The sequence below is a fragment of the Aulonocara stuartgranti genome, assembly GCF_965226115.1.
Source record: "Aulonocara stuartgranti genome assembly, chromosome: 13".
NCBI lineage: Eukaryota > Metazoa > Chordata > Actinopteri > Cichliformes > Cichlidae > Aulonocara > Aulonocara stuartgranti.
Window position 1 is genome coordinate 33,994,073 of NC_138949.1, and position 25,388 is coordinate 34,019,460.

General features: G+C 44.6%; 1 protein-coding gene across 1 annotated transcript; it reads left to right on the forward strand.

Moving 5' to 3' along the window:
• Positions 1-2,049: 2,049 nt before the first annotated feature.
• prorsd1 (prolyl-tRNA synthetase domain containing 1) lies at positions 2,050-3,877 on the forward strand. The gene is made up of 4 exons (XM_082558443.1): positions 2,050-2,237; positions 3,004-3,129; positions 3,203-3,292; positions 3,378-3,877. Exons 1-4 carry the CDS (start codon positions 2,157-2,159, stop codon positions 3,588-3,590), a joined length of 510 nt encoding a protein of 169 aa, XP_082414569.1. The 5' UTR covers positions 2,050-2,156; the 3' UTR covers positions 3,591-3,877.
• Positions 3,878-25,388: the final 21,511 nt, after the last annotated feature.

Below are 25,388 nucleotides of genomic sequence, written 5' to 3' on the forward strand. Positions count from 1 at the left end.
GTCGTGAGTTAGACTTGGTCATTAATCATGTTATTGTGCAACAGGCTTTCAGTGTGTGTGTGTGTGTGTGTGTGTGTGTGTGTGTGTGTGTGTGTGTGTGTGTGTGTGTGTGTGTGTGTGTTTGTGTCACTAAAAGCTGCTTTGTAGAAAAAATCAGAGCGAGATGTTTTAGTTTTTATGTTTTCGTGGTTTGACACACTGAGCAGCATCGACCCATGGAAGAATGATTTCAATCAACTGTGTGTGTGTGTGTGTGTGTGTGTGTGTGTGTGTGTGTGTGCATCCATTTAATCAACAGTTAAACTGATGGAAGCTGAGATGAATGTAGGACACTGAGTGCGCACTCTCAGTAGGGTGGATGTTAGAGTCCAGGAGCAAACATGTGGACTAACACTGAGCAGGAAAAGGAAGACGAGACAGAGGGAGGGAGAGGGGGAAACAGTGAGGGGATCAAACACCTGTCGACATCATCAGGAAAAGCCTCATCAATACGTAATAATAAGAGTCAAGCTCACACCTGAGCAGTGATTCTAGGAAGTGAGCCTCCGAGTGTGCGTCCCCTTATGACGCCTCACACAAAACACACAAACTGCCTTTCATTCTTAATGAACAGAGCTCATGAAGCTGTGCAGCAGCTGTGCAGCAGCCGTGCAGCAGCTGTGCAGCAGCTGTGCAGCAGCTGTGCAGCAGCATGCTCACATCCAGGTGGGACAGTTTAAACACCTGGACGGCCTCACAGGAGGTTCATGAATGTGTGAAGGAGGACATGCAGAGGCTGGAGTTGGAAGAACACGACCACGTCAGAGGGGACGCTGCTGGGACGCTTTATCCAGCTAAGCCACGGCGCCTCCTACAGGCCTTCAGTCAAGTTAAACATAAACCGTGGATCTGCAGCTCAGGTGAAAGGCAAGGATTTCAGGTGGGGCCGCTCCATGGTCCTCCTTCTCCTCATGTGTGGTCACATTTATGTTTGATTTGAACTGTGAGTTGATGAATGAACCTTGGAAACACGTCACCGTAAGCTGAATGATGAAGCGTGCGCCTCCTGTCGTGCGCCTCCTGTGAACATAAACACACTTTGCACTGATGGGTGGATGAGCAGCGTGAGTGTGTGTGTCACATATTTCATCGGTGTGTAAAGAAACATCTGGTGGAAGTGATGTGGAGATCAGGACTTCTGCTCCAGCAGCTGCTGACGCAGGAAACAGCAGGAGGAGCTGACGGAGAAGCTAACGGAGGAGACACAGGTGAAGCGTTCAGGGTTCAAAGTCAGGAACACTAAAGCTGGACCCCTCAGAGCTGCTGGAAGTTCAGATGTGTGGTCACCTCTGACCATCAGGGTCTCGTGTTCATTGTCCTGCCCTCTGAAACGTCATGTGCTCCTGCTCCCTGCATGTTTTTTATTTTAAACTCCTCATAATCCCACATGTGGGAAATTTCGTAAATAAAGGTCAACGCCCAACGTGGAGTCAAACCCACGCCCTTGAGATTAAGAATCTCATGCTCCACCGATTGAGCTCGCCGAGCTTACGTCCTTGGCCTCTGATACCTCTGTATCGTTCACATCCATCCCTGATGTGGATGTTTCTTGTGCAAAAAGCTGAAGTAACGAGTCTGACTTAAACTGAAAGGATGATAAAGTCGAGACGCGGAACTTAAAATGTGAGGAGTAAAAAACAAAGTACGGCTACTGAAAAGTCCGCTTAAGTACTCATGTAACAAAGTATTTGTACTTCATCACCTCTGAAACTGTGTGCATCTGTGTGTGAGTCTGTGTGCGTATGTGTGCATGTAGGATTTTAATCTCAGCACTCAGATTTTCGGGTTAAATGGAATTGTGTTGACGCTCGGAGGCGCTGTGATTGTCTCTCTGACCCGTCGGTGCTACTTTGACCCAAATCGAACAGTTTTATAATTTTCATTTTCTAAAAGAGTTCGAGCTGCACGCAGATCCTTCCCCATTACAACCTGCACTATGAGCGGGCACCCCGTGCTCAGTTTGAGTAGCTGGCTCTGTTCCTCAGTCACACGGTGGCACTGTGACAGGAAGCGAGCGGCCAGCTGCAGGAAATTAGCTGCAGAAGAAGAAGAGCTGCTCCTCAGCGGCTACCTGCCGGGTCCACCTGTGTCCGTTTGAGCTGCTGTCTCACGTGAAGATGTCGGAGGACCTGCGCGCACAGCTGGAGAAACATCTGCAGACTTTACACATCCAGACGAGATGCGTGGAGCACCCGCCGGTAAACCGGACAGCCCGACTACACCGAATCCCATTAGCGCTTCTGGCATTTTCAACATCCCCGTCTGACTCTAGATCATATAAATACGTGAAAATATGCTCGGAGACATTTCCACAATCGGAGAGACTCGCACTTTTATTCGGCGCCACGCGTGACCATGATAGGCTCCTGATGCGCGCTCACGGTTGTGGAAGTGCGCGTTTCCTCCTCAGTTTCTCGCTCTTTCAGTTTCACTGACACGTGGGGGAGTAACAAAGTTGTCAGCTGAAGTAAAGAAGAGCCGCTTTGCTTGCCGTGTGTGTGCTGAATTCACGAGCACACGAATTCACGTTAAAATTACGTGATGAAGTTTAGGCGCAGTCAGCTGTGTTTGCGCAGAATCTGTTTATCCTGAAATGCGCAGTGTTTTTGAACGGGATCCGTTGGGACGGGCGCTTTAGAGCTCCGCTCAGAATCGAGCGCGCCGTGAAAAAGCAGATATGACTTTGAATGCCTGACTTATGTGCATATATTTATGTACTTCCTGTCTGCTGCAGCTTTCATAAACTGCTCTGACACGTTTGTGCTGCAGGACCTGCTGTGACCTGCAGAGGGCGCCAGACCACAGAGTTTGGTTTAGTCCTGCAGGCATGGATGGCATTACAGTCAGACAGCTTTATTAATGTAGGAAACCAGGAAGAGTTGCAAGAGGCTTTGATGTTAGTAATACAGCTTCCACAAAGCTTCCACAAAGAGCCCGCTCTCACCCACTCTCCTCCTCCTGCAGGTGTTCACGGTGGAAGAGATGATGCCTCACCTGCAGGGCGTGAATGGCGCCGTCACCAAGAACCTGTTCTTGAAAGACAAGAAGAAGAAGGGGCTTTGGCTGGTGTCGGCCCGCCATGACCGCCAGGTCAGCTCCTCCACATGACCTCTGACTTAAAAACTAAAGACTAACACCTCACTTCCTCTCGTTCCATCTGCAGGTGAACCTTAATGACCTCGCCAAGAAGCTTGGTGTCGGGAGTGGAAATCTGCGCTTCGCAGATGAGGCAGCCATGTTGGAAAAGCTGAAGGTAGGAAGGATCAAAACTGGGAGGGCCAATTATTGAGCTGGATTCACAGGTCACAGCTTTAGACTCCTCCTCTCCTCTCCTTCAGGTGGGTCAGGGATGTGCGACGGCTCTTGCTCTGCTCTTCGATCAGGATCGCAGCGTGAAGTTCGTCTTGGACCGGGACCTGGTGGAAGGAGGCCACGAGATGGTCTACTTCCACCCGATGACCAACGCTGCCACCATGGGGCTCAGACCGGACGACCTGCTGCGCTTCCTCAAGGAAACGGGACACGAGCCAATCCTGGAGTGCTTCGAGTAAAACGGACACCTGGTTTAAAAGCGACGCGAGAGCGGTCCTGGTCGGGCTGAGAGCAGGATACGGCCGTCTGCCGCCGAGGATCTTGAGAAGCTTCATGCTAGGCTCTAAGTGTAAAAAGGAACATTTTAAAAACGTATTTGTGTGCAGCGATGAGAATCTGCAACCTGAACAAACTGTCATGTTTAGCAAAGTCCCCAAAATTAAGATTTATTCACTGAAATTTGACCCTGGATGTTATTTATTATCCTGCAAATGTAAAGCGAGAGAATAAAAAGCTTTGTCATCTCTGTTTGGCTTTAAATTAAGAGTTTATCAGAAAGATGAAACAGCCTGTAAGAAGGTAAAACACGAGGGTCACAGTTACTTATTTTAATAATTACACAAATAAGAATCAAGTTACATGGTTCTGACAGTATTTAAAGGGTTTGGTGAGAAACCAGAAGGTAAGCTAAGAATCCGCATTAATTTTCAAGCAATATTTTCTGAATGCCAACATTCATAGTGCCCAAAAATTTAACTCGTCTCCTTCTGCAGTACCAGGTAATACCAGGTATTACCGGATTGCCTGACAGCAGGAGGCGCTGTGGCTTAGCTGGTCAAAGTGCCTGTCTAGTAAACAGGAGATCCTGGGTTCAAATCCCAGCAGTGCCTTCCTGTTACCATTTGAAACCATCTTCTTCACAGTGTTAATTGCATTCTTAATCTTGGAGTTGGGAAATCTTTCAAAGTCTTTGTATGTCCTCAGTTATCCACCTCACGGTACTCTTGAGAGCTTTAAAAACTTCTTTGCACCCGATCCGAGAAGCTTCTTCAGTTCTAGAACAAATGCTGGAGGGTCCCAGGCATTAAACCGCTAGTGGAGCTTCTGAGGGTTGTTCACCCAATATTGATGTCTTGGGCATGTCTAAATCTTCATTGTGTCCTCTTCTTGGAAACGAAGGAGAGAAAGCATAACGCCCAATGCTTCCCGCCATCAGCACTCATTAATGAAATGTAATGGCATTGGTAGGGAGGTAAGGCACTGCTGGGATTTGAACCCAGGATCTCCTGTTTACGAGACAGGCGCTTTGGCCAGCTAAGCCACAGCGCCTTGAGCTGTGTGCCTCTGGCTACTGTCCAACAGCTGGTGGGGAAAAATGTGACAAACCGATTCAAAACTGTGTCTGCAGAGGTTACTTGGTTTTTCCCTTCCCTGAAGGAGGCACTGTAGCTTAGCCGGTCAAAGCACCTGTCTTGTAAACAGGAGATCCTGGGTTCAAATCCCAGCAGTGCCTGTTGAGCTATTTCAAAATAAGAAATTCTGTGTAGGCAACTTTTCCTCAATGTCAAAATAAAAGGAAGTAATCTGTTGAATCTGAAGTTTGGAGGCACTAAAGATTTAGCAAAGGACACCCCAGCAGCTGTGCACCACATGCAGATGAAAAACATCAAAACTGAAAGTCTACTAAAACATGAAACTGCGCAACTGTGACAACAGACATAAATGGACCAGTATAGAAACTGGGTGAGGCAGGGTTATATTGAGCTTTCGTCCCAAAAGTACTGTCAAGATTCTGCAAATCATTCGAGTTACTGATAAGAGAAGGTAAGACTGTTAGGTGTTGTGTTAAAATAAATGCCGAAGAGTTCTCTATTAAAAACAGCATAAGGAGGTGTTCTACTTTCCTCTTATGTTATGGAAAAGTGTATAGGCAGCAGGAATTTGAGTCAGGTCTCGGTATTTCTTGATGATGTCACTCCTTTCTCAGCTACACTTGAGAACCATGAGGAATGATCGCTGAAGGTCCTCCATAGGATGAAAGAATTTACTTTAAAGCTGTCGCCAGAGAAATGTCAGTTCTTCAGGACATCTGTCCAATATCTCAGCCATGTTGTATCATCAGAAGGGCTCAAAACAGATCCAGCTGCCCTCACTACCTGGCCAAGACCAGATAACATCAAGTAGCTTAAGTCTTTCCTTGGGTTCACTGGATATTACAGGAGGTTTATAAAAGACTATTCCAAGCTTGCAATACCCCTTAATCACTTAAGTGCTGGTTGCCTCCCACTGAAGAGAAAATCCAGTCTGTCTGGCAGAAACCACAAGGTTTCTACCAGTGCGGATCTCAAAAAGCCTTTTTCACGAAAAATGGACCCCAACCGCTGAAGATACTTTTAAGACATTGATTCTCAAGCTCACAACAGCTCCTGTTCTTGGGTTTGCAGATCCAAAGAACATTATATTGTGCACACCGATGCAAGCGCCCATGTTCTCGGTGCAGCCCTATATCAAGAACAGGAGAGCAAGTTAAGAGTCATTGCCTGTGCCAGTAGGGGTCTCTCCAAGTCCGAGCAAAGGTACCCTGCACACAAGCTTGACTTCCTGTCTGTGAAGTGGGCTGTCACCCAGAACGTTTTCCGCTGTATCTATGGAGTAAAATGTACAGTGATGACAGACAATAATCCACTCACATACGTTTTAACATCTGCAAAGTTGGACGCAGTAGGGCATTGCTGGTTGGCCGTACTTTCCAGTTTTGATTTTGACATTGAGTATAGTGCTGGGAAGGACAACCAAGATGCAGATGGGCTGTTGAGACGTCCGTATCTGCATGCCTGTGATATATCTGATCAGAGTTCTAATGATGAGGAAAATGCCATTGAAGGCTTTACTGCACAGCTCTTGCGCCGCAACAAAGAGCCAGATTTTCCAACCGAGGCAGTAAAGGCAGTATGCAAGAGACATGAGTATTCCTCAACTCTTGAGGAGGAGGCAGCAGTACCATCGTCTGCACGAGTACAATGTTTGGCTATTGGAGCCTCTGCAATACCAGCAGATTTCTGTCAAACTGATGTAGCTGGGCCATGCCCCCTGCTGCAGATGTCTCTTTCCGATTGGCTACGTGAACAGAAATTAGATCTGGAGAGCTGAGAGAGTCTTGCAGAAAGCTACCAGTTAGCCATTGAGCACATTCAAAAGAGTGCTTTACGAAACAAACAAAGCTTTGACAGTAAAGTGCGGGAATCCACCCTTGCCAAGGGAAATAGAGTTGTTTTGAGGACTTGTTCAGACTCACCCTGTTGAATCAGTCTCAAAAGCTTCTCCTTCACCTTATGATGTTTCCACCGAGGTCATTGAAGAAGTGAGGAACAGGAAGTTACTTGTTGGACTATTTGACCATATCCTACATTGATAGTGCACAAAAGTTAAAAAAGTGAACTCGTCTCCTTCTGCAGTACCAGGTAATACCAGGTATTACCGGATTGCCTGACAGCAGGAGGCGCTGTGGCTTAGCTGGTCAAAGTGCCTGTCTAGTAAACAGGAGATCCTGGGTTCAAATCCCAGCAGTGCCTTCCTGTTACTATTTGAAACCATCTTCTTCACAGTGTTCAGACTCACCCTGTTGAATCAGTCTCAAAAGCTTCTCCTTCACCTTATGATGTTTCCACTGAGGTCATTGACGAAGTGAGGAACAGGAAGTTACTTGTTGGACTATTTGACCATATCTTACATTTATAGTGCACAAAAGTAAAAAAAAAGTTGAACTCGTCTCCTTCTGCAGTACCAGGTAATACCAGGTATTACCGGTTTGCCTGTCAGCAGGAGGCGCTGTGGCTCAGCTGGTCAAAGCGCCTGTCTAGTAAACAGGAGATCCTGGGTTCAAATCCCAGCAGTGCCTTCCTGTTACCATTTGAAACCATCTTCTTCACAGTGTTAATTGCATTCTTAATCTTGGAGTTGGGAAATCTTTCAAAGTCTTTGTATGTCCTCAGTTATCCACCTCACGGTACTCTTGAGAGCTTTAAAAACTTCTTTGCACCCGATCCGAGAAGCTTCTTCAGTTCTAGAACAAATGCTGGAGGGTCCCAGGCATTAAACCGCTAGTGGAGCTTCTGAGGGTTGTTCACCCAATATTGATGTCTTGGGCATGTCTAAATCTTCATTGTGTCCTCTTCTTGGAAACGAAGGAGAGAAAGCATAACGCCCAATGCTTCCCGCCATCAGCACTCATTAATGAAATGTAATGGCATTGGTAGGGAGGTAAGGCACTGCTGGGATTTGAACCCAGGATCTCCTGTTTACGAGACAGGCGCTTTGGCCAGCTAAGCCACAGCGCCTTGAGCTGTGGTCCTCTGGCTACTGTCCAACAGCTGGTGGGGAAAAATGTGACAAACCGATTCAAAACTGTGTCTGCAGAGGTTACTTGGTTTTTCCCTTCCCTGAAGGAGGCACTGTAGCTTAGCCGGTCAAAGCACCTGTCTTGTAAACAGGAGATCCTGGGTTCAAATCCCAGCAGTGCCTGTTGAGCTATTTCAAAATAAGAAATTCTGTGTAGGCAACTTTTCCTCAATGTCAAAATAAAAGGAAGTAATCTGTTGAATCTGAAGTTTGGAGGCACTAAAGATTTAGCAAAGGACACCCCAGCAGCTGTGCACCACATGCAGATGAAAAACATCAAAACTGAAAGTCTACTAAAACATGAAACTGCGCAACTGTGACAACAGACATAAATGGACCAGTATAGAAACTGGGTGAGGCAGGGTTATATTGAGCTTTCGTCCCAAAAGTACTGTCAAGATTCTGCAAATCATTCGAGTTACTGATAAGAGAAGGTAAGACTGTTAGGTGTTGTGTTAAAATAAATGCCGAAGAGTTCTCTATTAAAAACAGCATAAGGAGGTGTTCTACTTTCCTCTTATGTTATGGAAAAGTGTATAGGCAGCAGGAATTTGAGTCAGGTCTCGGTTTTTCTTGATGATGTCACTCCTTTCTCAGCTACACTTGAGAACCATGAGGAATGATCGCTGAAGGTCCTCCATAGGATGAAAGAATTTACTTTAAAGCTGTCGCCAGAGAAATGTCAGTTCTTCAGGACATCTGTCCAATATCTCAGCCATGTTGTATCATCAGAAGGGCTCAAAACAGATCCAGCTGCCCTCACTACCTGGCCAAGACCAGATAACATCAAGTAGCTTAAGTCTTTCCTTGGGTTCACTGGATATTACAGGAGGTTTATAAAAGACTATTCCAAGCTTGCAATACCCCTTAATCACTTAAGTGCTGGTTGCCTCCCACTGAAGAGAAAATCCAGTCTGTCTGGCAGAAACCACAAGGTTTCTACCAGTGCGGATCTCAAAAAGCCTTTTTCACGAAAAATGGACCCCAACCGCTGAAGATACTTTTAAGACATTGATTCTCAAGCTCACAACAGCTCCTGTTCTTGGGTTTGCAGATCCAAAGAACATTATATTGTGCACACCGATGCAAGCGCCCATGTTCTCGGTGCAGCCCTATATCAAGAACAGGAGAGCAAGTTAAGAGTCATTGCCTGTGCCAGTAGGGGTCTCTCCAAGTCCGAGCAAAGGTACCCTGCACACAAGCTTGACTTCCTGTCTGTGAAGTGGGCTGTCACCAGGAACGTTTTCCGCTGTATCTATGGAGTAAAATGTACAGTGATGACAGACAATAATCCACTCACATACGTTTTAACATCTGCAAAGTTGGACGCAGTAGGGCATTGCTGGTTGGCCGTACTTTCCAGTTTTGATTTTGACATTGAGTATAGTGCTGGGAAGGACAACCAAGATGCAGATGGGCTGTTGAGACGTCCGTATCTGCATGCCTGTGATATATCTGATCAGAGTTCTAATGATGAGGAAAATGCCATTGAAGGCTTTACTGCACAGCTCTTGCGCCGCAACAAAGAGCCAGATTTTCCAACCGAGGCAGTAAAGGCAGTATGCAAGAGACATGAGTATTCCTCAACTCTTGAGGAGGAGGCAGCAGTACCATCGTCTGCACGAGTACAATGTTTGGCTATTGGAGCCTCTGCAATACCAGCAGATTTCTGTCAAACTGATGTAGCTGGGCCATGCCCCCTGCTGCAGATGTCTCTTTCCGATTGGCTACGTGAACAGAAATTAGATCTGGAGAGCTGAGAGAGTCTTGCAGAAAGCTACCAGTTAGCCATTGAGCACATTCAAAAGAGTGCTTTACGAAACAAACAAAGCTTTGACAGTAAAGTGCGGGAATCCACCCTTGCCAAGGGAAATAGAGTTGTTTTGAGGACTTGTTCAGACTCACCCTGTTGAATCAGTCTCAAAAGCTTCTCCTTCACCTTATGATGTTTCCACCGAGGTCATTGATGAAGTGAGGAATAGGAAGTTACTTGTTGGACTATTTGACCATATCCTACATTGATAGTGCACAAAAGTAAAAAAAAAGTTGAACTCGTCTCCTTCTGCAGTACCAGGTAATACCAGGTATTACCGGTTTGCCTGTCAGCAGGAGGCGCTGTGGCTCAGCTGGTCAAAGCGCCTGTCTAGTAAACAGGAGATCCTGGGTTCAAATCCCAGCAGTGCCTTCCTGTTACCATTTGAAACCATCTTCTTCACAGTGTTAATTGCATTCTTAATCTTGGAGTTGGGAAATCTTTCAAAGTCTTTGTATGTCCTCAGTTATCCACCTCACGGTACTCTTGAGAGCTTTAAAAACTTCTTTGCACCCGATCCGAGAAGCTTCTTCAGTTCTAGAACAAATGCTGGAGGGTCCCAGGCATTAAACCGCTAGTGGAGCTTCTGAGGGTTGTTCACCCAATATTGATGTCTTGGGCATGTCTAAATCTTCATTGTGTCCTCTTCTTGGAAACGAAGGAGAGAAAGCATAACGCCCAATGCTTCCCGCCATCAGCACTCATTAATGAAATGTAATGGCATTGGTAGGGAGGTAAGGCACTGCTGGGATTTGAACCCAGGATCTCCTGTTTACGAGACAGGCGCTTTGGCCAGCTAAGCCACAACGCCTTGAGCTGTGTGCCTCTGGCTACTGTCCAACAGCTGGTGGGGAAAAATGTGACAAACCGATTCAAAACTGTGTCTGCAGAGGTTACTTGGTTTTTCCCTTCCCTGAAGGAGGCACTGTAGCTTAGCCGGTCAAAGCACCTGTCTTGTAAACAGGAGATCCTGGGTTCAAATCCCAGCAGTGCCTGTTGAGCTATTTCAAAATAAGAAATTCTGTGTAGGCAACTTTTCCTCAATGTCAAAATAAAAGGAAGTAATCTGTTGAATCTGAAGTTTGGAGGCACTAAAGATTTAGCAAAGGACACCCCAGCAGCTGTGCACCACATGCAGATGAAAAACATCAAAACTGAAAGTCTACTAAAACATGAAACTGCGCAACTGTGACAACAGACATAAATGGACCAGTATAGAAACTGGGTGAGGCAGGGTTATATTGAGCTTTCGTCCCAAAAGTACTGTCAAGATTCTGCAAATCATTCGAGTTACTGATAAGAGAAGGTAAGACTGTTAGGTGTTGTGTTAAAATAAATGCCGAAGAGTTCTCTATTAAAAACAGCATAAGGAGGTGTTCTACTTTCCTCTTATGTTATGGAAAAGTGTATAGGCAGCAGGAATTTGAGTCAGGTCTCGGTATTTCTTGATGATGTCACTCCTTTCTCAGCTACACTTGAGAACCATGAGGAATGATCGCTGAAGGTCCTCCATAGGATGAAAGAATTTACTTTAAAGCTGTCGCCAGAGAAATGTCAGTTCTTCAGGACATCTGTCCAATATCTCAGCCATGTTGTATCATCAGAAGGGCTCAAAACAGATCCAGCTGCCCTCACTACCTGGCCAAGACCAGATAACATCAAGTAGCTTAAGTCTTTCCTTGGGTTCACTGGATATTACAGGAGGTTTATAAAAGACTATTCCAAGCTTGCAATACCCCTTAATCACTTAAGTGCTGGTTGCCTCCCACTGAAGAGAAAATCCAGTCTGTCTGGCAGAAACCACAAGGTTTCTACCAGTGCGGATCTCAAAAAGCCTTTTTCACGAAAAATGGACCCCAACCGCTGAAGATACTTTTAAGACATTGATTCTCAAGCTCACAACAGCTCCTGTTCTTGGGTTTGCAGATCCAAAGAACATTATATTGTGCACACCGATGCAAGCGCCCATGTTCTCGGTGCAGCCCTATATCAAGAACAGGAGAGCAAGTTAAGAGTCATTGCCTGTGCCAGTAGGGGTCTCTCCAAGTCTGAGCAAAGGTACCCTGCACACAAGCTTGACTTCCTGTCTGTGAAGTGGGCTGTCACCCAGAACGTTTTCCGCTGTATCTATGGAGTAAAATGTACAGTGATGACAGACAATAATCCACTCACATACGTTTTAACATCTGCAAAGTTGGACGCAGTAGGGCATTGCTGGTTGGCCGTACTTTCCAGTTTTGATTTTGACATTGAGTATAGTGCTGGGAAGGACAACCAAGATGCAGATGGGCTGTTGAGACGTCCGTATCTGCATGCCTGTGATATATCTGATCAGAGTTCTAATGATGAGGAAAATGCCATTGAAGGCTTTACTGCACAGCTCTTGCGCCGCAACAAAGAGCCAGATTTTCCAACCGAGGCAGTAAAGGCAGTATGCAAGAGACATGAGTATTCCTCAACTCTTGAGGAGGAGGCAGCAGTACCATCGTCTGCACGAGTACAATGTTTGGCTATTGGAGCCTCTGCAATACCAGCAGATTTCTGTCAAACTGATGTAGCTGGGCCATGCCCCCTGCTGCAGATGTCTCTTTCCGATTGGCTACGTGAACAGAAATTAGATCTGGAGAGCTGAGAGAGTCTTGCAGAAAGCTACCAGTTAGCCATTGAGCACATTCAAAAGAGTGCTTTACGAAACAAACAAAGCTTTGACAGTAAAGTGCGGGAATCCACCCTTGCCAAGGGAAATAGAGTTGTTTTGAGGACTTGTTCAGACTCACCCTGTTGAATCAGTCTCAAAAGCTTCTCCTTCACCTTATGATGTTTCCACCGAGGTCATTGAAGAAGTGAGGAACAGGAAGTTACTTGTTGGACTATTTGACCATATCCTACATTGATAGTGCACAAAAGTTAAAAAAGTGAACTCGTCTCCTTCTGCAGTACCAGGTAATACCAGGTATTACCGGATTGCCTGACAGCAGGAGGCGCTGTGGCTCAGCTGGTCAAAGTGCCTGTCTAGTAAACAGGAGATCCTGGGTTCAAATCCCAGCAGTGCCTTCATGTTACTATTTGAAACCATCTTCTTCACAGTGTTCAGACTCACCCTGTTGAATCAGTCTCAAAAGCTTCTCCTTCACCTTATGATGTTTCCACCGAGGTCATTGACGAAGTGAGGAACAGGAAGTTACTTGTTGGACTATTTGACCATATCTTACATTTATAGTGCACAAAAGTAAAAAAAAAGTTGAACTCGTCTCCTTCTGCAGTACCAGGTAATACCAGGTATTACCGGTTTGCCTGTCAGCAGGAGGCGCTGTGGCTCAGCTGGTCAAAGCGCCTGTCTAGTAAACAGGAGATCCTGGGTTCAAATCCCAGCAGTGCCTTCCTGTTACCATTTGAAACCATCTTCTTCACAGTGTTAATTGCATTCTTAATCTTGGAGTTGGGAAATCTTTCAAAGTCTTTGTATGTCCTCAGTTATCCACCTCACGGTACTCTTGAGAGCTTTAAAAACTTCTTTGCACCCGATCCGAGAAGCTTCTTCAGTTCTAGAACAAATGCTGGAGGGTCCCAGGCATTAAACCGCTAGTGGAGCTTCTGAGGGTTGTTCACCCAATATTGATGTCTTGGGCATGTCTAAATCTTCATTGTGTCCTCTTCTTGGAAACGAAGGAGAGAAAGCATAACGCCCAATGCTTCCCGCCATCAGCACTCATTAATGAAATGTAATGGCATTGGTAGGGAGGTAAGGCACTGCTGGGATTTGAACCCAGGATCTCCTGTTTACGAGCTGTGTGCCTCTGGCTACTGTCCAACAGCTGGTGGGGAAAAATGTGACAAACCGATTCAAAACTGTGTCTGCAGAGGTTACTTGGTTTTTCCCTTCCCTGAAGGAGGCACTGTAGCTTAGCCGGTCAAAGCACCTGTCTTGTAAACAGGAGATCCTGGGTTCAAATCCCAGCAGTGCCTGTTGAGCTATTTCAAAATAAGAAAATCTGTGTAGGCAACTTTTCCTCAATGTCAAAATAAAAGGAAGTAATCTGTTGAATCTGAAGTTTGGAGGCACTAAAGATTTAGCAAAGGACACCCCAGCAGCTGTGCACCACATGCAGATGAAAAACATCAAAACTGAAAGTCTACTAAAACATGAAACTGCGCAACTGTGACAACAGACATAAATGGACCAGTATAGAAACTGGGTGAGGCAGGGTTATATTGAGCTTTCGTCCCAAAAGTACTGTCAAGATTCTGCAAATCATTCGAGTTACTGATAAGAGAAGGTAAGACTGTTAGGTGTTGTGTTAAAATAAATGCCGAAGAGTTCTCTATTAAAAACAGCATAAGGAGGTGTTCTACTTTCCTCTTATGTTATGGAAAAGTGTATAGGCAGCAGGAATTTGAGTCAGGTCTCGGTATTTCTTGATGATGTCACTCCTTTCTCAGCTACACTTGAGAACCATGAGGAATGATCGCTGAAGGTCCTCCATAGGATGAAAGAATTTACTTTAAAGCTGTCGCCAGAGAAATGTCAGTTCTTCAGGACATCTGTCCAATATCTCAGCCATGTTGTATCATCAGAAGGGCTCAAAACAGATCCAGCTGCCCTCACTACCTGGCCAAGACCAGATAACATCAAGTAGCTTAAGTCTTTCCTTGGGTTCACTGGATATTACAGGAGGTTTATAAAAGACTATTCCAAGCTTGCAATACCCCTTAATCACTTAAGTGCTGGTTGCCTCCCACTGAAGAGAAAATCCAGTCTGTCTGGCAGAAACCACAAGGTTTCTACCAGTGCGGATCTCAAAAAGCCTTTTTCACGAAAAATGGACCCCAACCGCTGAAGATACTTTTAAGACATTGATTCTCAAGCTCACAACAGCTCCTGTTCTTGGGTTTGCAGATCCAAAGAACATTATATTGTGCACACCGATGCAAGCGCCCATGTTCTCGGTGCAGCCCTATATCAAGAACAGGAGAGCAAGTTAAGAGTCATTGCCTGTGCCAGTAGGGGTCTCTCCAAGTCCGAGCAAAGGTACCCTGCACACAAGCTTGACTTCCTGTCTGTGAAGTGGGCTGTCACCCAGAACGTTTTCCGCTGTATCTATGGAGTAAAATGTACAGTGATGACAGACAATAATCCACTCACATACGTTTTAACATCTGCAAAGTTGGACGCAGTAGGGCATTGCTGGTTGGCCGTACTTTCCAGTTTTGATTTTGACATTGAGTATAGTGCTGGGAAGGACAACCAAGATGCAGATGGGCTGTTGAGACGTCCGTATCTGCATGCCTGTGATATATCTGATCAGAGTTCTAATGATGAGGAAAATGCCATTGAAGGCTTTACTGCACAGCTCTTGCGCCGCAACAAAGAGCCAGATTTTCCAACCGAGGCAGTAAAGGCAGTATGCAAGAGACATGAGTATTCCTCAACTCTTGAGGAGGAGGCAGCAGTACCATCGTCTGCACGAGTACAATGTTTGGCTATTGGAGCCTCTGCAATACCAGCAGATTTCTGTCAAACTGATGTAGCTGGGCCATGCCCCCTGCTGCAGATGTCTCTTTCCGATTGGCTACGTGAACAGAAATTAGATCTGGAGAGCTGAGAGAGTCTTGCAGAAAGCTACCAGTTAGCCATTGAGCACATTCAAAAGAGTGCTTTACGAAACAAACAAAGCTTTGACAGTAAAGTGCGGGAATCCACCCTTGCCAAGGGAAATAGAGTTGTTTTGAGGACTTTGTGGTAGGACTCGACTTAAGCGGTCAAAGAAGTGCAGGAGACTGATGCTGTCCAGTGTAGCAAGTGATTTATTCACCATTCTGTGGCCCAAGAATATTTACAAAGAAACAAATAAGAAACTCAACTCTATAATAAACTCAATTCAAATAAACATAACTGAACTTAAATCAACGGAAATTGAGGTCAAACTGCACACAGCTACACTGACCTGAACCCTTCTTCTGAAACACCTGAGTTCGTCTGCTTAAATAGTCCCCTTCATCAAACACTTTCTCCTCTGGACTATTCCATTCAGTAGGTAGGTGAGATGAACATGATTATATTCATCCTCTACTACTCCTCTTGACTGGCAACATAAACTCTGGTGTAATCAATACATATCACAACATTAAATCTATTTCTTTATAAACCCTTTAAAATCAACTTTATTAAATTATAAGAATTCTTCCCCTCCTGCCCTTGGTCTCTGTGACCTCAGATGAACCCAGAAGGTATAAAGCAGGAAGTAGAACTACATTTCCTCCTTTTGCTTCTGGAAGACAGGTAGGTAAAGGTAAGTTCAAACAATACAAATTAACAGTTGAAATAAATAACATGTTAACTTAACAAACTTGCATGAATTGATTTAAACCAAGATGTTATATTATATAATCTGTAAAAGTGCAGAACATAAACAAACCCGGGATAGTAGATGTTTGCCTATTGCAGATTACATGTGAAATATGGTTAAATCAAAACAAGAATGTTAACTAAGAATGTAGACAAATGGTCTTCTCACCCACTTTGTCACACTCCCCCCCCCCTTAAGACCGTTACTCCTCTGAGTCACGGGACAGGAAATCAGCAATGACATTCTTATGTCCAGGTCTATACTGGACCTGGAAACGAAAAGGCTGGAGAGATAAATACCATCTTGTTATCCTGGCATTAGTGTCTTTCATATTATGAATCCATTGCAAAGCACGATGATCAGTCTCAAGAACAAACTCTTTCCCAACAAGATAATATCGCAAGGTGTCTAGAGCCCATTTAATCGCCAGTGCCTCCTTTTCAATGGTCGAATACCTCATTTCCCTTGGAAAAAGTTTTCGACTGATGTACTGGACAGGCAACTGCTGCCCTTCCTCTCCTTGCAGTAAAACAGCTCCCAGACCCACCTCAGAGGCATCTGTTTGTACTGTGAATGGAAGGTTAAAATCTGGACACTGCAAAACAGGTTTCTGACACAAACAGTCTTTCAAATCATTAAATGCATCCTCAGCATCTTTCGTCCACCTGATCCTTGTAGGACTAGATTTTCTTGTCATGTCAGTCAATAAAGCTGCTCTTGAGGAAAAATTTGGAATTAGTCGACGATACCAACCTACTAATCCCAAAAATGATCTCAACCTTTTCTTTGTGTTTGGCAAGAGTGCTGCAGCAACTGCATCCACTTTTCCAACCTGAGGGCGAATGCCTCCACCCCCTATTACATAACCCAGGTACTGCACCTCGGGCTTGGCGATGTGACATTTCTTGGCATTTATGACAAGTCCAGCATTTGCGATACGTCGAAACACATCAGCAAGATGTTTCAGATGATCTTCCCATGTACCACTATAAACAACAATGTCATCAATGTAGGCAGCTGCATATTGTTCTGCACCCTTCAACACTCGATCCACCAACCTTTGGAATGTAGCTGGTGCTCCATGCAAACCAAAGGGCATCACTGTGAATCTAAACAGTCCACTCGGCACTCTGAATGTTGTTAAGTCCTTAGATGAATCTGTCAAGGGAACCTGCCAATAACCTTTACAGAGGTCAAGGGTAGTCAGAAATGTAGCATTTCCCAAACGATCAATTAGTTCATCAACCCTCGGCATTGGATAAGGATCAAAAGCAGACACAGAATTTAACTTAGAAAAGTTTACACAAAATCTAAGCTTAGGATCATCTTTCTTTGGTACAAGCACAACAGGGCTACACCACTCACTGTGCGATGGCTCAATGATTCCTGCAGCCAGCATCTCCTCCAGTTCACTTTTCAACTCAGGCAATAGCTTAGCTGGGATACGGCAAGTGGTATCTCTAATTGGCCGTTGGTCTGGAGAATGCAAAGTGATTTTGTGTTCAATGAGGTGTGTACGACCTGGCTTTAGACTGAAGAGTTCTTTGGTCATAAGTGATTGCACCTCCTGACGTCTTTCCAAAGGCAAATGGTTTAAATCTGGAAACACAGTTTTGACAGCTGAAGAAGGGAAGTACTGCTCCTGAGGCTCTTCCTCATCCACAACTGTACATGCCCACATGGATGTTGAGTCCTGTGGCTGGTTAGTCCACTCTTTCAAAAGATTGACGTGGAACACTTGATGATTCTTTCGACGGTTTGGTAAATGAAGCTCATATGTGACTGGGCCTGTCTTCTTTGTGATTTCATATGGCCCCTGCCACTTTGCAAGAAGACTGCTCTCAGAAGTTGGCAAAAGTAGAAGAACTTTCTGTCCCTCACGGAAGACTCTTCTTCTTGACACTTTATCATATCTTTGTTTTTGCCGCTGTTGCGCATGGGCCAGAGTGTTATTAGCAAGTTCTTGGAAATGTTCTAGCTTGTCTCTCATTTTGAGGACATGTGAGAGTTCACTAAACCTCCGCTCTGACATCGAACCCTCCCAAGCTTCTTTCAGAACATCCATTGGACCTCTGACAGGATGCCCATAAAGTAGCTGGAATGGTGAAAACCCAGTAGAACTTTGTGGAACCTCTCGGTAGGCAAATAACAAAAATGGGAGCCATTGGTCCCAATCTGACCCTGTTTCATTCACAAATTTCCTGAGCATTGATTTTAAGGTCTTGTTAAATCGCTCCACAAGGCCATCAGTCTGTGGGTGATAGGGACTGGTCTTGACACCCTGGATCCCTAACAAACTATATACTTCTTTAAGCATCTTAGAAGTGAAATTGGTCCCCTGATCTGTGATGATTTCTTTTGGGATACCTACTCTGGAAAACAACTGAATCAGGCAGTTAACAATCTGACGAGCCTTTATTTTCTTCAGGGGGAAGGCTTCAGGATATTTTGTGGCATAGTCACAAACTACAAGTATGTACTTATGACCTGCTTTACTCTGTTCTAGTGGGCCAACAATGTCCATGGCAATGCGTGAAAAGGGTGTATCAATGATGGGCATACTGATAAGCGGAGCTCTATCTGCTTTCCTGCCTGGAGCTGTTAACTGGCACTGTGGGCAAGCTTTACAGTATTGTACCGTATCACTGAACTGTTGGGGCCAGTAAAATCTGGGAATCATTCTAGAAAATGTTTTAGATTGTCCCAAATGTCCTGCCCAGGGAATGGAATGACTCATTTTCAAAATGGTAGATCTCAAACTCTGGGGGATCACCAACTGGTCACCAATCTTGCTACGGCAATGCAACAAATCTCCTTTAACCACAAACACTTCCTGCCTTCCCTCAACTGTAGTTGACTCTGGAACACATTTAGAGAACAATGGTTTAAGTGTTAGATCCTCTTTCTGAAGCCTAGCAACCTGACTAGCACTGGGGAGAGACTCAGTCTTTAAAGGATCTAAAATGTGTTCAGCTACTCTTGTTCCCTTCACCTTTTCATGTCTTCTCTGTCTCTTGCTCTTTTTTGGTTTAGAACGAGTGCTAGACTCGTCCAATGGGGCATCCTCATTTGCAAAAGGTAATTCATCCCAACCTAAAGCATTAACCTGTAGCTCCTTAGCTTTTGACCTTGTGACCGCTAACAAACTTTCAACGGTTTCAGTCTGACAGGGATGCTTGGCTATTAGCTCTGTGAGTATTGGGAGATCACGGCCCAACACCACTTGATAAGGCAGCGTTTGCAGCACTCCCACTGAAAGAGTGTAACACTGGCCTTCTACTTCAATTGCAACTTCAGCAACTGGGTATGATACCTTATCACCATGAATACAGCACACATCCACTGTTGCTCCTGAAAAGATCACATCCCTGGGAAGACTGTCTTGTCTAACCAGAGAGCGATTACTTCCTGAATCTAACAGAGCTACACAGGGTTTGTCTTCAACAAATACCCCAATTGATGGCTCACGTTGCTGACATTCAATTTCATTTTTGTGATTCTCACTGACTTCAGTTTGTCTAGCAGAACACATGTAATTTTTACTAACAGACATCTTTGTACACTGAGCTTTAAGATGACCTATCTGACCACACAAATGACATGCTTTATTGGTTTTATTTTTTGTCTCAGATCTGGCAGGATCTGAGTTATACCAGTTCTGTCTTGTGTGCTTAACTTTCAAGTCAGGGCCACCACCTAACTTGTTGAATGGCACGTTGGAATTTGACTTAACTGGTGTGAAGTCTTTTGATGGTCGACGAGCTGCTAAGAAAGCTTCAGCCAGTTCTGCTGCTTCCTTAGAAGTCTTTGGGTTACGTTCCTTAACCCACGTCCGAAGATCAGGATTCAAAACCTTGAGAAACTGTTCCATGATGATGGCGTCTCCGATTTGATCCCTTGTCTTTGTTTCAGGATTCATCCACTTGATGTACAACTCCTTTAGGCGGACCTGCAGCTCCCTTGGTGTTTCCTCTGCTCCAAAGGTACTAGAACGAAACCTCATTCGATAGGTGTCAACACTTATTTCATATTTCTGCAAGACAGCACACTTTACTTTTGCATAGTCCATAGTGTCATCAATATCCATGGCTACATAAGCGGAACGTGCTTTACCAGCTAGCAGTGGTGCTAGGTGAAGAGCCCACTCATCTCGCGGCCACTGGCAAGCATGAGCAATTCTTTCAAAGGTGATTAAATAATGTTCAATGTCCTCACCTTCATTGTAAGGTTGCATTTTTGGCCCCTTCCAGCCTGAATGTCTCACCAGTGTTGAAAGCTGTGCCTCACTGCGTTGATGTGCCGGCTCCAAGTCAAGCCTATTTGATTCTTGTGTGCTGGCAGATGGTTCTGGAGTAGGTGCTCTCGAAGAAGCCGATGTAGATGCTTGTACTTCAAGTAACTGATGCTCTAGATTGCCATGCTGCATCTGCTGTTGAAGCTGGGCAAACTGATGCCGGATTTGCCTCCATCTATCATCCTGGCGCTTGTGCTCTTGCTCCAGTTTAGCATCGCGTTCAGCCTGCTGTTGCATCAGAGTTTGCAAAAGTTTGGACAATTCAGCCACATTCTCTTGTCCAGAAATATGGCCACTTATTGCCCCTTGTTGGTCGCTGCCATCTTGTAAATCATCTGCTTCACATTCTGGAACATGCCCTCTCTTTGCTCGGGTAGACATCTTCTCCACTCCTTAATTGGCCTGGAATCCCACTGCTGCTGCCACCAAATGTGGTAAGACTCGACTTAAGCGGTCAAAGAAGTGCAGGAGACTGATGCTGTCCAGTGTAGCAAGTGATTTATTCACCATTCTGTGGCCCAAGAATATTTACAAAGAAACAAATAAGAAACTCAACTCTATAATAAACTCAATTCAAATAAACATAACTGAACTTAAATCAACGGAAATTAAGGTCAAACTGCACACAGCTACACTGACCTGAACCCTTCTTCTGAAACACCTGAGTTCGTCTGCTTAAATAGTCCCCTTCATCAAACACTTTCTCCTCTGGACTATTCCATTCAGTAGGTAGGTGAGATGAACATGATTATATTCATCCTCTACTACTCCTCTTGACTGGCAACATAAACTCTGGTGTAATCAATACATATCACAACATTAAATCTATTTCTTTATAAACCCTTTAAAATCAACTTTATTAAATTATAAGAATTCTTCCCCTCCTGCCCTTGGTCTCTGTGACCTCAGATGAACCCAGAAGGTATAAAGCAGGAAGTAGAACTACATTTCCTCCTTTTGCTTCTGGAAGACAGGTAGGTAAAGGTAAGTTCAAACAATACAAATTAACAGTTGAAATAAATAACATGTTAACTTAACAAACTTGCATGAATTGATTTAAACCAAGATGTTATATTATATAATCTGTAAAAGTGCAGAACATAAACAAACCCGGGATAGTAGATGTTTGCCTATTGCAGATTACATGTGAAATATGGTTAAATCAAAACAAGAATGTTAACTAAGAATGTAGACAAATGGTCTTCTCACCCACTTTGTCACAGACTTGTTCAGACTCACCCTGTTGAATCAGTCTCAAAAGCTTCTCCTTCACCTTATGATGTTTCCACCGAGGTCATTGAAGAAGTGAGGAACAGGAAGTTACTTGTTGGACTATTTGACCATATCCTACATTGATAGTGCACAAAAGTTAAAAAAGTGAACTCGTCTCCTTCTGCAGTACCAGGTAATACCAGGTATTACCGGATTGCCTGACAGCAGGAGGCGCTGTGGCTTAGCTGGTCAAAGTGCCTGTCTAGTAAACAGGAGATCCTGGGTTCAAATCCCAGCAGTGCCTTCCTGTTACCATTTGAAACCATCTTCTTCACAGTGTTAATTGCATTCTTAATCTTGGAGTTGGGAAATCTTTCAAAGTCTTTGTATGTCCTCAGTTATCCACCTCACGGTACTCTTGAGAGCTTTAAAAACTTCTTTGCACCCGATCCGAGAAGCTTCTTCAGTTCTAGAACAAATGCTGGAGGGTCCCAGGCATTAAACCGCTAGTGGAGCTTCTGAGGGTTGTTCACCCAATATTGATGTCTTGGGCATGTCTAAATCTTCATTGTGTCCTCTTCTTGGAAACGAAGGAGAGAAAGCATAACGCCCAATGCTTCCCGCCATCAGCACTCATTAATGAAATGTAATGGCATTGGTAGGGAGGTAAGGCACTGCTGGGATTTGAACCCAGGATCTCCTGTTTACGAGACAGGCGCTTTGGCCAGCTAAGCCACAGCGCCTTGAGCTGTGTACCTCTGGCTACTGTCCAACAGCTGGTGGGGAAAAATGTGACAAACCGATTCAAAACTGTGTCTGCAGAGGTTACTTGGTTTTTCCCTTCCCTGAAGGAGGCACTGTAGCTTAGCCGGTCAAAGCACCTGTCTTGTAAACAGGAGATCCTGGGTTCAAATCCCAGCAGTGCCTGTTGAGCTATTTCAAAATAAGAAATTCTGTGTAGGCAACTTTTCCTCAATGTCAAAATAAAAGGAAGTAATCTGTTGAATCTGAAGTTTGGAGGCACTAAAGATTTAGCAAAGGACACCCCAGCAGCTGTGCACCACATGCAGATGAAAAACATCAAAACTGAAAGTCTACTAAAACATGAAACTGTGCAACTGTGACAACAGACATAAATGGACCAGTATAGAAACTGGGTGAGGCAGGGTTATATTGAGCTTTCGTCCCAAAAGTACTGTCAAGATTCTGCAAATCATTCGAGTTACTGATAAGAGAAGGTAAGACTGTTAGGTGTTGTGTTAAAATAAATGCCGAAGAGTTCTCTATTAAAAACAGCATAAGGAGGTGTTCTACTTTCCTCTTATGTTATGGAAAAGTGTATAGGCAGCAGGAATTTGAGTCAGGTCTCGGTATTTCTTGATGATGTCACTCCTTTCTCAGCTACACTTGAGAACCATGAGGAATGATCGCTGAAGGTCCTCCATAGGATGAAAGAATTTACTTTAAAGCTGTCGCCAGAGAAATGTCAGTTCTTCAGGACATCTGTCCAATATCTCAGCCATGTTGTATCATCAGAAGGGCTCAAAACAGATCCAGCTGCCCTCACTACCTGGCCAAGACCAGATAACATCAAGTAGCTTAAGTCTTTCCTTGGGTTCACTGGATATTACAGGAGGTTTATAAAAGACTATTCCAAGCTTGCAATACCCCTTAATCACTTAAGTGCTGGTTGCCTCCCACTGAAGAGAAAATCCAGTCTGTCTGGCAGAAACCACAAGGTTTCTACCAGTGCGGATCTCAAAAAGCCTTTTTCACGAAAAATGGACCCCAACCGCTGAAGATACTTTTAAGACATTGATTCTCAAGCTCACAACAGCTCCTGTTCTTGGGTTTGCAGATCCAAAGAACATTATATTGTGCACACCGATGCAAGCGCCCATGTTCTCGGTGCAGCCCTATATCAAGAACAGGAGAGCAAGTTAAGAGTCATTGCCTGTGCCAGTAGGGGTCTCTCCAAGTCCGAGCAAAGGTACCCTGCACACAAGCTTGACTTCCTGTCTGTGAAGTGGGCTGTCACCCAGAACGTTTTCCGCTGTATCTATGGAGTAAAATGTACAGTGATGACAGACAATAATCCACTCACATACGTTTTAACATCTGCAAAGTTGGACGCAGTAGGGCATTGCTGGTTGGCCGTACTTTCCAGTTTTGATTTTGACATTGAGTATAGTGCTGGGAAGGACAACCAAGATGCAGATGGGCTGTTGAGACGTCCGTATCTGCATGCCTGTGATATATCTGATCAGAGTTCTAATGATGAGGAAAATGCCATTGAAGGCTTTACTGCACAGCTCTTGCGCCGCAACAAAGAGCCAGATTTTCCAACCGAGGCAGTAAAGGCAGTATGCAAGAGACATGAGTATTCCTCAACTCTTGAGGAGGAGGCAGCAGTACCATCGTCTGCACGAGTACAATGTTTGGCTATTGGAGCCTCTGCAATACCAGCAGATTTCTGTCAAACTGATGTAGCTGGGCCATGCCCCCTGCTGCAGATGTCTCTTTCCGATTGGCTACGTGAACAGAAATTAGATCTGGAGAGCTGAGAGAGTCTTGCAGAAAGCTACCAGTTAGCCATTGAGCACATTCAAAAGAGTGCTTTACGAAACAAACAAAGCTTTGACAGTAAAGTGCGGGAATCCACCCTTGCCAAGGGAAATAGAGTTGTTTTGAGGACTTGTTCAGACTCACCCTGTTGAATCAGTCTCAAAAGCTTCTCCTTCACCTTATGATGTTTCCACCGAGGTCATTGAAGAAGTGAGGAACAGGAAGTTACTTGTTGGACTATTTGACCATATCCTACATTGATAGTGCACAAAAGTTAAAAAAGTGAACTCGTCTCCTTCTGCAGTACCAGGTAATACCAGGTATTACCGGATTGCCTGACAGCAGGAGGCGCTGTGGCTTAGCTGGTCAAAGTGCCTGTCTAGTAAACAGGAGATCCTGGGTTCAAATCCCAGCAGTGCCTTCCTGTTACCATTTGAAACCATCTTCTTCACAGTGTTAATTGCATTCTTAATCTTGGAGTTGGGAAATCTTTCAAAGTCTTTGTATGTCCTCAGTTATCCACCTCACGGTACTCTTGAGAGCTTTAAAAACTTCTTTGCACCCGATCCGAGAAGCTTCTTCAGTTCTAGAACAAATGCTGGAGGGTCCCAGGCATTAAACCGCTAGTGGAGCTTCTGAGGGTTGTTCACCCAATATTGATGTCTTGGGCATGTCTAAATCTTCATTGTGTCCTCTTCTTGGAAACGAAGGAGAGAAAGCATAACGCCCAATGCTTCCCGCCATCAGCACTCATTAATGAAATGTAATGGCATTGGTAGGGAGGTAAGGCACTGCTGGGATTTGAACCCAGGATCTCCTGTTTACGAGACAGGCGCTTTGGCCAGCTAAGCCACAGCGCCTTGAGCTGTGTACCTCTGGCTACTGTCCAACAGCTGGTGGGGAAAAATGTGACAAACCGATTCAAAACTGTGTCTGCAGAGGTTACTTGGTTTTTCCCTTCCCTGAAGGAGGCACTGTAGCTTAGCCGGTCAAAGCGCCTGTCTTGTAAACAGGAGATCCTGGGTTCAAATCCCAGCAGTGCCTGTTGAGCTATTTCAAAATAAGAAATTCTGTGTAGGCAACTTTTCCTCAATGTCAAAATAAAAGGAAGTAATCTGTTGAATCTGAAGTTTGGAGGCACTAAAGATTTAGCAAAGGACACCCCAGCAGCTGTGCACCACATGCAGATGAAAAACATCAAAACTGAAAGTCTACTAAAACATGAAACTGCGCAACTGTGACAACAGACATAAATGGACCAGTATAGAAACTGGGTGAGGCAGGGTTATATTGAGCTTTCGTCCCAAAAGTACTGTCAAGATTCTGCAAATCATTCGAGTTACTGATAAGAGAAGGTAAGACTGTTAGGTGTTGTGTTAAAATAAATGCCGAAGAGTTCTCTATTAAA

Bases quoted from the DNA above. Each gene is read 5' to 3' on its own strand.
- prorsd1 (XM_082558443.1), top strand. From the start codon at position 2,157: ATGTCGGAGGACCTGCGCGCACAGCTGGAGAAACATCTGCAGACTTTA. The intron at 2,238-3,003 runs GTAAACCGGACA...CTCCTCCTGCAG, and splicing joins GATGCGTGGAGCACCCGCCG to GTGTTCACGGTGGAAGAGAT. The intron at 3,130-3,202 runs GTCAGCTCCTCC...TTCCATCTGCAG, and splicing joins CGGCCCGCCATGACCGCCAG to GTGAACCTTAATGACCTCGC.